This window comes from Aquila chrysaetos, chromosome 23 (assembly GCF_900496995.4).
Source record: "Aquila chrysaetos chrysaetos chromosome 23, bAquChr1.4, whole genome shotgun sequence".
Lineage (NCBI taxonomy): Eukaryota > Metazoa > Chordata > Aves > Accipitriformes > Accipitridae > Aquila > Aquila chrysaetos.
Genome location: NC_044026.1, coordinates 7,076,211 through 7,088,517, shown reverse-complemented (window position 1 = coordinate 7,088,517; position 12,307 = coordinate 7,076,211). Strand labels below are relative to the sequence as shown.

Sequence of the window (12,307 nt, the reverse complement as noted above, 5' to 3'; positions counted from 1 at the left end):
AAACAAGCCCAGCTACCCCAGCCCCTCCTCGCAAGGCAAGCGCTCCAGCCCCCACCACACTGGGGGCTCTCTGCTGAGCTCCCTCCAGTTAATCTATATCTTTTCTGTGCTGGGGGGGCCAAAACCAGACACGCTACCCTAGATGTGGTCTAACAAGTGCTGAGTCAAGGGGCGTAATCCCTTCCCTTGATCAGGCTGTGCTCCTGTCCGTGAAGCCCAGGGTGCTGTTGGCCGTCCTCGTCACCAAGGCACACCACTGGCTCATGCACAGCACCCTGCCTGCTGCCTGCCGGGACTCCCAGGGCCTTTCCTGAAGAGCCGCTCCCTGGTCAGTCCATCCCCAGCCTGTATCGGAGCCCAAGGCACTTCATTCCTACGTGCAGGACTTGGCAGTTGTCCCTGTTGAATTTCATGAAGTTCCCGTCAGCCCTTTCCTCCAGCCTCTCTGTGTGTCCCCCATGACGACAGCCCTGCCTTTGAGCATGAAGCCGACATGAATGACATCCACTGCTCTCTCCCAATCCACAGATCCTGTCATTTCATCATAGCAGGCAGTCAGGCTACTCTTGGTAAATCTATGCTGCCTGTTTCTGATCACCTTCTCCTTCATGTGCCCAGAGACGTGCTCCAAGAGGACTTGCTCCATGATTTCCCAGGGACTGAAGTGAGGCTGACTGGCCTGTTGCTCCCTGGATCACCCTTTTGGCCTTTTTTAATGGCAACATTTGCTTTTCTCCAGCCATCAGGGACCTCCCCTGTCTCCACGACCTCTCAAAGGTGAGAGAGATCAGTCTAGCACAGACACCACCAACTCTCCTAGCACTCATGGAGCCAGGTGGTCGGGCCCCATCGACTTGTACGGGTCAACTTCCCTCAAGCTCCCTCAAGTTCCCTGAGTTGACCCTCACCCCGTGCTGGTCCTTCTGCTCCTCCCTGACCCTGCCTCCAACATAGAGGTCTGGGAGACCTTCCTGGTGAAGACTGCAGCAAAAAAGGTGTCAGTACCTCAGCCTTACCTGTGTTTACTGTCACTAATTCACCTCCCCACCCACCCCCAATACTGCAGCCATCCCACACTTTCCTTGTTCAGCCTTGTCCTGGTTTCAGCTGGGATAGAGTTGATTGTCTTCCTAGTAGCCAGTACAGTGCTATGTTTTGAGTTCAGTATGAGAAGAATGTTGGTAACACTGATGTTTTCAGTTGTTGCTAAGTAGTGTTTAGACTAATGTCAAGGATTTTTCAGCTTCTCCTGCCCAGCCAGCAAGAAGGCTGGAGGGGCACAAGAAGTTGGGAGGGGACACAGCCAGGACAGCTGACCCAAAGTGGCCAAAGGGGTATTCCATACCATGGGATGTCATGTGTAGTATAGAAACTGGGGGGGTGGGGGCGAGGGATCATCGCTCAGTGACTAACTGGGCATCGATCGGCGGGTGGTGAGCAATCACACTGCGCATCATTTGTATATTCCAATCCTTTTATTATTGCTGTTGTCATTTTATTAGTGTTATCATTATTATTATTAGTTTTTTCTTTTCTGTTCTATTAAACCGTTCTTATCTCAACCCACGAGTTTTACTTCTTTTCCCGATTTTCTCCCCCATCCCACTGGGTGGGGGGGGAGTGAGTGAGCGGCTGCGTGGTGCTTAGTTGCTGGCTGGGATTAAACCATGACAAACCTTTTACTACTGATGTAGCAGCAGAAGCTCTTCTTGTTGCCCTTGACGTGTCCTGCAAGTGTCAACTATAGGTGAGCTTTGGCTTTCCTGCCAGCATCCCTACACACCCAATAAAGTCAATAGAGAAAGACAATACCTCCACCAGATGATTTACCATCCCTTGCCACTTTGCTCATGCATAAGCTTTGACAAATGTTTGGCTGTGCACAAACTAGTGGTAACTAAGCCTTTAGCTGCCCCATGCCTCAGTTTCCTTGTTGAAATGCACCCATTAACTCCAATGCACCAGCCAGGCTTTGCAAAACCCCTGCTTCTACAAATGGCAGGTGTCGTCATGCAGGGACGCGGGGATCTGAGCCACCTCATGCTCCTCATGACGTGCCAGGTGCTTCATCGCCACGGTCCATTCAGAAGGCAAGAGGGCTGCCAGCAGACCATTGCAGTCACATCCTCCGTTCATCACATGCAGCAATGTTACCAAACTGACCTACTTTCCCCATCCGCCCACGGAAGGCTAATCCTGTTTAGCATTGCTGGAAGGGGATGGGCATGCGGAGAAGTGCTCCGAGTTATACAGATGGCAGTCTTTGATGATTAATGTTAGTTTAATTTGTTTGCCTTTCTGTTTCCAGCCGTGCAAGGGGAGAGCCGAGCAGTGGTTGAACCCAGGGATTCACTTAGTCTGTTCACTGAAGTCTGAATAGCTTTAGTCATTCAGTAATAATAATAAGGAAGATAACGAGCATGTATGTACTGATCTTCATCAGAGATCCCAAGCGCCGCACAAACTTTCCGCGTTGCTCACAAGCTAGAGATAAAGGACGCCTCTTACTTACCCTGGCCATGCTCCAGCACGGCACTGGTGATGTCAGCTGTCTCATTCCTGACTTAAACTGATGCAAATTACACCACATCCATAGAGGCTTCACAGGCAACTCACCCTAAAATTCAGCTGGTACTGGGCTAGAGGGGGGAAGCTGTGAAATAACACACAGCAATAGGACCAACATTTCCGACCTACAGAAAAGAATACCACTTCCCATTAAATGGGAATATTGTAAAGAATAAACCCAGAATATGTTCAGAGCCTTTACTTCTCTTCGTCATGATCTCATAATACTTAGCTGCATTACCTGTGAGCATCTCCCTGCCATCCCCTGTTCAGAAGAGTGAAGCATTAATTTATGTCAAATGCCATCATTTTCATTGTCCACATTCGGATTTTTTTTAATGTCTGTTTTGCTTTAAGCCCATTACCATCTAAAGATTCACTGTACTCATATGTAAGAAATATAGAGAAGTCCATGAGGTTCATGAAGTCCAATATTTTCTTAAAAAGTTTTCTTCTTTTCTTTTTCAGAAACCTCTAAACAACCTCTTCTCTAGTGTAAACAAAAATGTAATCTACTGAATGCAGGAAGACTAAGCTGCACACTGTCAGGCAAAAATAGTTGTAATTCTAAAGCTGGACACTTACTATGCTACTGGATTTTTCCTTTACTCATAAAAACAGTAATTCCCATAACAATCACGTCATTACATGACCCATGATAACTGCAGACTGCCATTCTCCCACTGAAAAGTCACAGTCCCTTCTCAAATAACAATGTATATCATCAGGAAAGTGATTTTTTACTATCTTGTCTTAAGTTTTCTTAAGGCTACTCTGTTTACATTTTGATAAATCAATTTTCATTGCTACAGGTGGGATTGTGCTGTATTTAGTTATGGACTGCAGCATGTTCTTGTAACAGTTCATAGGTTTACTCTGACAAATAAGGATGGAGGGGTGCAGTTCAGTTTGATGTGTCTATGAATCTGTTGATTTATTCTGATTTGTGTTTATACAAATCCTTCTTGTGTGTGCTCGTGCCATAGCTCTCATGGCGGAATATCCGAGTGCTTCATCCATGTCAGAGAAACATGAAACAAGGCTTTTAAAATGATCAGATGGTCACTTCTTGCCTGTCACCCTGTGACCTTTCCTGCCACTTCCCATTTGCTAATCTTTCTCTTTGCCCCCCAGCAAGGCTTGGAAGGGAAATACTTTACTTGTTAGTGTGGATTACTTCATTTCAGAGCTCTGCCTTAGCTGAGAAGAAGGGGGTGCAGCTGCTAGTGCTGAGCCACAGCAGTGCTCCCCAGTGTGGGCAAGCACCCATCTAACCCACGCTGTGGAGCACCCATGGGACAACACCATTGTCCGGCCACAGCGCCCATCAGACCTTGTCCATCATCCCCAGGCAGGGGACCTGGCAGCGGTGCCAGTGGAGCGACCCAGACACAGTGTCCCCTGTGCTAGTGGGTGGCCAGAAACTGTCCCCCCACCCCGGCTCACTCCCAGAGCCTGTACTCCCCTTCGGTGCCTTCTTCCAATGTCTTCGATCCTACTCACTATGCGCGGGATGCCATGCGTGGGTGGATCTGACCTTTAAATCCCGAAGCACCGAATATACCCGCATGCCTCCTTTATAATGCCGAGATCTTCGCTAACAGCCTTTTTCCTCCCCTTCGAAGAGGGAACTGGAGAGTAACTCCCTGTTGAGGCAGCGCTCAGCGTCTTGCAGAAGTAATGCTCAGCAGAGGTGGGAACTGGAGGCTGAGCGATGTGTCTGGAAGGCACGGGAGCATGTCTACCCCCCACCCTGTTGCTCTTTTTCTTCCCTTTTCACAAAGATAGAGAAAGTGTTGGGGCGGGTCTGCCCAGAGGCCAGGAGGTAGTTCAAATGCTTCTTCCCAGTGTCCCGATTTTCCATACAACCCTTGCCCATCCCCTGTCTGTGAGAGGATTGTTCTCCAAGTGCAATATCATCATCTTTACTTAGGATGGTGGTATTGTACCAGTGTCCTAAGCGGGCTGAGGGTGAGGTCCGAGGGACGGCTAAGGGATATCTGTAGTGGATGGGAAGCAACACCAGGGCATGGCGGGCAGCACCCCTCTCCCCAGGGCCGAGCACACCCTATACAGGACAAGTGGCTGAATACCCCAGGCAAGCCTGTGGGGTGGTGGAGGCAGACACCCCACCATGCCAGAGAGGGAAGGGGAGGAAAAGCCCAGTCTTTCCCCCCCAGCTGCCCAACACAAGGCCAGAGGAGCACAAGCAGTGTGATTTCTCACCAGGCTTCCCCAGGCACATCCCAGGACCTCTAAAAGAAATTTATGTCTCTGATTTAATTCAGCCGAGTTAAACGAATACATTTAAAAATTCTTGTTAAATGTCAGGCTGATTTGTAGGAACTGAGATTAGTGGGCCACGTGGCAACTTAGTGGGAAAGCAACAGCTGATATACTTACATTTGAGTGCCAGTCATTTTATAGCATATCCATATGAGGAGTAGGGCAGGAAGGAGAGAAACCAACCTCACCCGCGTAGAAGAGTAGTAGTTTAACTCTCTAAAAAACATGTTTCTAGCACAGGATAAGGTGATCAGTGCCAGATGAATTTTATAGTGCAAGCTCTGTGTCCACTGGGAATAGACTGTATCAAAATAAACATGTGCAGCCTTTCTTCTGGAGAGTCCCTGGAGCGAGCTGGCACTCTGCCTAAATTACTTCTTTCCTGAGCAACTATTCATTGTATGAATGAATGTGGGGGGGATGTTTGTGCTATAATTCTCCATCTGATAACTAAGCCAGGGGAACACGGTTAACAGTTTTAGCCAGTCTTTTGTTTCCAAAATGCCACTCTTCCCCGCTTATGGGTATGCGTCTTTCTGTGTGTCTGTCTGAATACCGCCTTGATGGAAGTACATGAGCTTTCTCCTCCTTATTCCAGGTGGTTCCCATCTTTTTGAGTGATAGTCTCTTCAGTCTGTGTCAATAAGGATGATATTAATGAAGCTCCAAATGTAACTGTCACTATTAAATACTGCATCAACAGGAGTTACATCATGTGGTGTTGTTACCCATAGGTTTCCAAATTCTCTTTGTTAGCATGAAAGGATTGTTCAAATTTCATTAAATCCTTGTGCCACTTGGTTTTTTATGTCACCTCTTTGCAGGGGAACCATGGCACAGAGCCATGGCGTTTACTGCCTGCCTCCGTCAATGCAATGAGCCAGAATTGCCTCCTAAACCAGGCACTGACAGGGATGAGAGAGTAGATTTCCAGTTTGCTGTTTGGGACCCTCCCAGTTGAGGGACTGAGAGGATAACATAAAGCAAGCAGGTTGCACTAAGCACATACCTAAGCTCCATGCCATGGGTTTCTCCTCCAGGTGTAAGCCTCAGGAGAGGGATGGCAGTACTGGTTCGCAGCAGTTGTATCCACTGCCGTATATATTTTATTGAGAACAGTTTTAATTTCATATGGTACATATGTACTGGCAAATGCCGTTAGCAATGCTTATGATGCTCTGGAGATTTTGCCGTGTGAGCAAACAGAAGCAAAATGACAATTAGATATTGTCTAACACTAGCAACAGCACAGCAGGTCCAGAATTTCATGTCAGTCAGTGAGAAACCTTGTTTACTGGAAGCTGGCCATGAATTGCTTTACAGATCTAGCCAAATCCTTGGCAGAACAGACCAGTTAGACCTGTTGCTCTCTCATAAGGTTAGAGGCTTCCCGGCAGTATAATTCCTTGATGGTTTATAAGGTACAGCTGTAGTAAGCCCCTTTCCATTAGGTACATTGTGCCTCTCCAAACCAGCCGGGGCTGAGCAGCACTGATGCTGACTGCCCCATCCACCCCCATCCTTCCTCAGAGCCACCCAGAGCTCTCGTCCCCATATTCCTGCTTTCTACTGGGAATCTGTCACCACCAGAGGAGGCCATGGTGCAGCAGAGGAATACCTTCAGGGATTCAGAGAAAGCGACTTCTTCTGCTGACACTGCCCTATTTTGCTTGTCATACCCTAGATTCAACAAGGGTGCATGCAACAGAGCATTTTGAGCAAAGGTCTAGCAAAGAAAGACAGCAAAATCCTAAATGCTAACCCTTTGCATATTGATGATGCCTACTTTATTCTTTAATAACATAGGTGAACACTTTGGTTGCAATAAGTGAGCAAATAACAACAAAACCCACTGAATTTTGTCACTACATTTTAGCCTGAATTTTTTGAAAACACACTTGTTGGGCTAGCAGTCTGATTCTGGGACTGGGCAAATAACTACCTAAAGTATTTGTAAAACACTGATAAATAAAATTTTACTGAGTCTATAGATTTTCCTAGTCTAAAATATGGATTGTGATATGGCTGACTTGGCTGTTTTGCAAGGCCAAATAAATATCTGAAAAACCATCTAAAAACTACATGGTATTATTTGTTATTTTGTTCTATACAATAGAATTCAGCATCTTAAATTTGCCAGTTATGACTAAAAAAGCCAGTCCCTCGGCCTTCATATTTCCTATTTATGCTCCTCCATCACTGAGCTGAAAGCCATGAAGTAGTAGCTTTACCCTCCAATCAGTGACCTGTGGCTTTAATTCCTCATTACTCTTTTATTTGATAAAAAATTACAGGGTAGTTTCATGTTCTTAGCTAACTGTTGAGTAATGAGCAGGTAGAATATTGCTGTAACAGAACTAGTAGCAGAAGGAGGGAATTTATCCACTGTTCTTACTACCAATAAGTTTTCACTCCTGTTTTTTTCATAAAATGTTCTTTAAACAGGCAAATTTATGTGTGACTCATATGTGGAAAATACCATGGGCTTAAATAATGCCTAGCAATTAACTTCCCTCCTCCCCCCCTCCAATTTTATTCATCTCTTACATGTTGAGGACTCATTAAATGAGAAACATTAATTTTTGAAAATGAATGCTATCATTGCCTGTCATTACACCACTGCTTTGAAAATGATGCTTTGGCAATATCCAGGGTTTGCAGCGGCATTGTGCTGCCGGTTCGGAAAATATTTGTGTGGGATGCAGCAGCACGCGGCTTTTGTTCTTGACATGGGCGCGAGGTGCCGTGAGAGGCTGCAGCAGCACAGGGCTTCCTCCTCGGGCTGAAGCAGTTACAGCTCAAGCATCGCTTTCTCACAAAGCCACGGAGCAAAGGAGGGTGGGCAGTGAGCTGGCGACAAGTGTTTCTGAGGATCTCAGCCTTCAGTTGGGCTGCTTTTGCATTTCTCCCTTCTCCTTGCCTACACGAATTTACTTAATTTACCCAGTTTACCCCCTTTTACTCTATGGTTTTATGAACACATCTTGTGCTCAGAGTACTTTCTCCTTGCAGCTCAAACTGCCGGAGCAGTTGGACTATAAACCTGACGGCAGGTCACAACATTTTGGTGAAGATTAGCAAAAAGAGTGACGGGGATGGTGCAGTCCCCACACTGGGTGCCGGCAGGGCCAGGCAGATGGTCTGTCTGGGCTATGGGAGGGTTTTTTCACAGTGCAGCTTAGGCAGTGGGGTTTATAAGGACACTTGAATTTGGGGTGTAATTCAGTAGAGTTACTACTGTCACTTTTGGCTTTGGGTCAGGGCGCACAGAGGAGGATGAAGAGCCTCCCAGTAGGAAGCGGCATCTGGGAAGTCGGAGGCATCGGTGATGCTGGCTCTTGCACTGGGGATGGCTTTTGGGGGAACGTGGGGGTGCTGAAAATGCCTTTTCAACTTGTGCAGACCACAGGGTTCATCCAGCCTGCAAGTTTGCAGAGAGTAACCTCCACACCAAAAAAATCCCCCAAGAAGTGGCTGGTTTTGTACTGTGCTGGCACACCATGTTGTGCCTGGAAGCCTTGATCCCTGGCTGGAGCCCCTAAGGCTAGTGTGACGCTCAGGAATAACATTATCCACAATGGATGTTTCCTAAAATCAAGGACTGTGGCATAAAGCACTGCTGACACATTTATCTGACCTGGATATCATCGCTCTGTTATTAAAATGAAATAGAGCAACTCTGAGATTAACCTGCAAGTAGAGCTAACAAAATGACAATTCATAATGATTCTTGCATTCCTTCAACAGAAAAACCTGCTTAGACAATCTAATGGATGAAGATGAGAAAGACAGGGCAAAGAGGTGAGCACTTTTTCTTTTATAACTCTCTGTTTAACCTGTGATGAGCTTGATACTGTTTGTTGCTGCAGAAGCTGTTTTACCCATAATCAATTAATCAAAGAGAGAGAGAGTAAAATACAGCCAAGCATAACTTGAAAAACTGCCATCTCACAGATTCCTATTCTTGGCTGCGCTGTAAGAAGAAAATAATGTAGCAATGTTTCCTGTGGAAAATGTCAAAAAAGCCAAGGCATTGATCATTTTCTTCACGTTACTGCAGAACATGAGAACTGAAGAACCAACAATGTACTCCTGCCGCTATAAATACATCACCTGAGCTTCCCCAGTGTATTAAAATGTGGGGTTTTTACAAAAAACATTTTGCGAAAGGAAAAGAACTAAAAAAGTGGGGGGGTTTCCCCTTATGATGGTCATTTATTCAGCAATGCCTATCTCACAGTAATGAAAACACCCAGAAGTTCCCTTCGGAGCAGAGAAAGACCACGAAAAGTGCTGTGTCAGCCCTAAACTGGCACAAACCTTTATTCACGTACATTCTGCACTCCCTCATCAAGTCCCGGTTGGCGGGAAATTGTTCTGAACGCTTTCTGGGGAGGGAAAGGGCGTGTTTCAAGGCAGAAGACCCGTGGCAATAAAACTCTTAATAACTGTCAGGTCTGACTGGCATCTGCAGAAAAGCTGTTTGGAAGCATTCGAGGCTTTTTTTTTCCGGATGCGTTATCAATACTGCAGCCTGCAGTTTAATTGCTTTAGAGGGAGCCGTGGGCTGCCCGCATTTTTCCCCTTGGTTCCCTCTAATGAGAGTATTTCCAGTCCAGGCACAAGTAGTTGATCCAGTTTCATCTCTTTTGATTCCTTCTCCGCTTCTTTCCTCCCCGCAGCTTTTTCTCACCAATATAGGTCAGCACAGGCTGCAACCGCGCTCAGCCGTTCCCCTTGGCTCCCTCCTCTAAAGGTGCGCGCGCCGGGGCTGCGGAAGGCCGGCCATTCCTACCGGGAGCCAAGCGCTGACCCAGCGGCCTCCCCTCAGGCCCGCGAGGGGGGATCCGCGGAGGCCAGGGGCCCGCCATGCCGCCCTGCTGCCGCTCCGCACCGGGCCGGGGGGCTTCGGGCCCGGGAGAGGGCCGACGCGGGGTACGGCTCTGCCCGCGGCTCTGCCCGGCCGTCTCTCGACCGGGCAGGCCCCCGGGGCCGGGGGAGGAGGTGGGCTCGGGGAAGGGATGGCTCCCGCCGCCATGTCGCGAAGAGGTGGCTTCGTCGGGGAGGGCGTAGCACGGGGAGAGGCGTCCCGCTTCCCCAGAGCCCCGGGGTCGGGGAAGGGGGGAGCAGGGGGAGCGAGCCCACCGCGCGTCGCCGCTTCGCGGTTATCTTCAAGATATTTGTGTGCTAATTGTTCAAAAAGGAAAAAAAAACCAAAAACCCACGACCCAACGCATTAAACGAATGCTTATAGGACAAAAATAGGATAACACGTATCGTCGCTATCGGCGATTGTCATCGCCATCTGGTATGGTTTTCATGCCGTTTGTTCCTGGAGGAGGGAGTTTTTGTCAAACCCTGGGGCAGGCCTCTATCAAGGTGGATAAAAAAATGGTAACTTTGAAAATGAGAAAAGGAAATCGCTTCTTTAAATTGCAATTTAAGTACATTTTGCTTTTTAGAAATAAAGCCAAATTGAAATTAAGTTTGAAATCATGAGAGGCTTCATGGAAGTCTACAGTTACTTCAGTATACTAAAACCATTCAGATTCATTTAAAAGCTACAGGTTTTCTTCCAAAACTTTAAAGAGAGTCAAAGCTGGGAGAAGCCACTGCCTGAACGTTTTGCTGTTGTGTCTTGAAAACCGAGGACTTCTCATCTGTCGGGAAACACTTTCTTTGGTTTTTTTTTTTCTATTTGGTATAAGAACCAGGTTCCTCAGTGCTGAGAAATGCAAGAGGGGATAAAAAAGCCAAGAAAATTGTTCTTTTCTTTCATTTTCTGTATTAAAAGTAGGTGAGACTGGAAATTTCTGGATCTAACTCTTTGGGGACGCACCCAAGCCAGGAGCTGGGTTTCTCAGGTTACAGACATAGTTGCACACCATTTACTATCTATCTGCTGCAATTCATTAGGTAAATACAGGTTGTATTATACAGACATGAGAAGTGGATCCATCCTCTCCCGAGGAGAGGAACCTGCCCTCCCACCCCTGTGCCAAGTGTTCAGTACTTGGCCAAGATGTATAGCTTTTCCTTCAGGACACTGGTTATTTTGAGCCCCATTCTGCATCCTCTGACTGCCTAAGGCACTACTTCACTCAAAAGACCTGAGGACTAAAATATGGATATGATGGCACCACACTTGGGAGCATCGAAGACCTCTCTGAGGTCTTCTGATCTTCTGGAGATCAGAAACCATCATTTCATTTTGAAGTCTTTGATGCTAGACAAGGCTTACTTTGTTTTACAGATTTATTAATTTTAAACAAAAAGCATGCTTTGTGCACTTTTTTTCTCTATCTTCTTTTCTTTTAGCTTGCTTTAATAGTAAATTATTTTAAAATAATTACTTTGCAATTCAATTGAATTCCAAATTGCAGACAAAACTGGCTTGAAGTGAACCATAAGAAAGTGCTTAATAGATAAGGACTATCACCTGCCATTTTCCACTCCAATAAAAAGTAAATTTAAGAATCTGAATGAAGATATGTGGTACAGTTACTTGCTTTGATGCATGTATCGTGTATCCCACTGGACAGCAAAAAGAAATATGAAATTTAGTGTAAAGCTTCATTTCATTGTAAATCAGCAAGATGTCATGGCTACTAGTCAGCAAGTATCAGTCTCTCTTTAAGACAATAAGCAGCAACTATATAAGAGAATGAAAATGGCTATTTAGAACATGTTTTTGAATGGGTGATTTTGATCATTCTGAATTCAAGCTGTCCTGCATTGCCTTTAGCTGTGTTCACTAAAAATCCAGATTTTATTCATACTATGTCTCCTTCTTCCCCCTGGATATACTGTGGTTTTTTGGAGTAGCAATGAGGGAGGAGAACTGGGACGAATAGTATGGAATTAAGACAGAGACTGTTTTGGCTTACTATAAATGATATGCCCTAGCAGTGAAGTAAGCAAGGCTAGGGAATAATCTTCCAAGGGAAGTGATGAAAACTGCATTATTTAAGATATTTACAGCTGGACTGAACAAAGCATTTACAACTGTGCAGGGATAGTTTAGATGACCTAATTGTGGTTTTTTCCTCATTTTTTTCCCCCTTTTTAAGATTTTACAGTGATCATCGATCCAGATCTTGGTAGAGTTATTTCCACTAGAGGAGTTTTTATATTTCCTTTGTGAATAAAATGTCAAGTGTTAAAAATAGATTCTTTATATTTCTGTCAAGGCATCTTTATTTTTTTGGAAAAAGCAACACTTTCCCTATAGACGGTTGGTGTTTTATTTTATTTTCAGGGCGATCAAGACCTTTTGAGCTTAAAATGAACTGAGGATTGAATTATGAGAAAGTAAAATGTTGATGTTCTTAATGTCCCCTTGAACTGTACAGAAATAGGATAAGGCTGGAGCTTTTCACATCTTGTTCTGACAGCCTTTTGCACTGTAATAAGAACAGGCTGAAATCAGTCAGGCAGTATCCACCCAATCTCT

The 12,307-nt window shown here is 45.8% G+C and overlaps 1 protein-coding gene across 1 annotated transcript in view; it reads left to right on the top strand.

The window, feature by feature from the left end:
• Window positions 1–12,307, top strand: part of NPAS2 (neuronal PAS domain protein 2) — a 107,500-nt gene that overhangs the window by 43,826 nt on the left and 51,367 nt on the right. Inside the window, 1 exon segment of the mRNA XM_029998674.2 lies at window positions 8,602–8,655. Within this exon segment, the coding sequence (XP_029854534.1) occupies window positions 8,602–8,655 (54 nt within the window).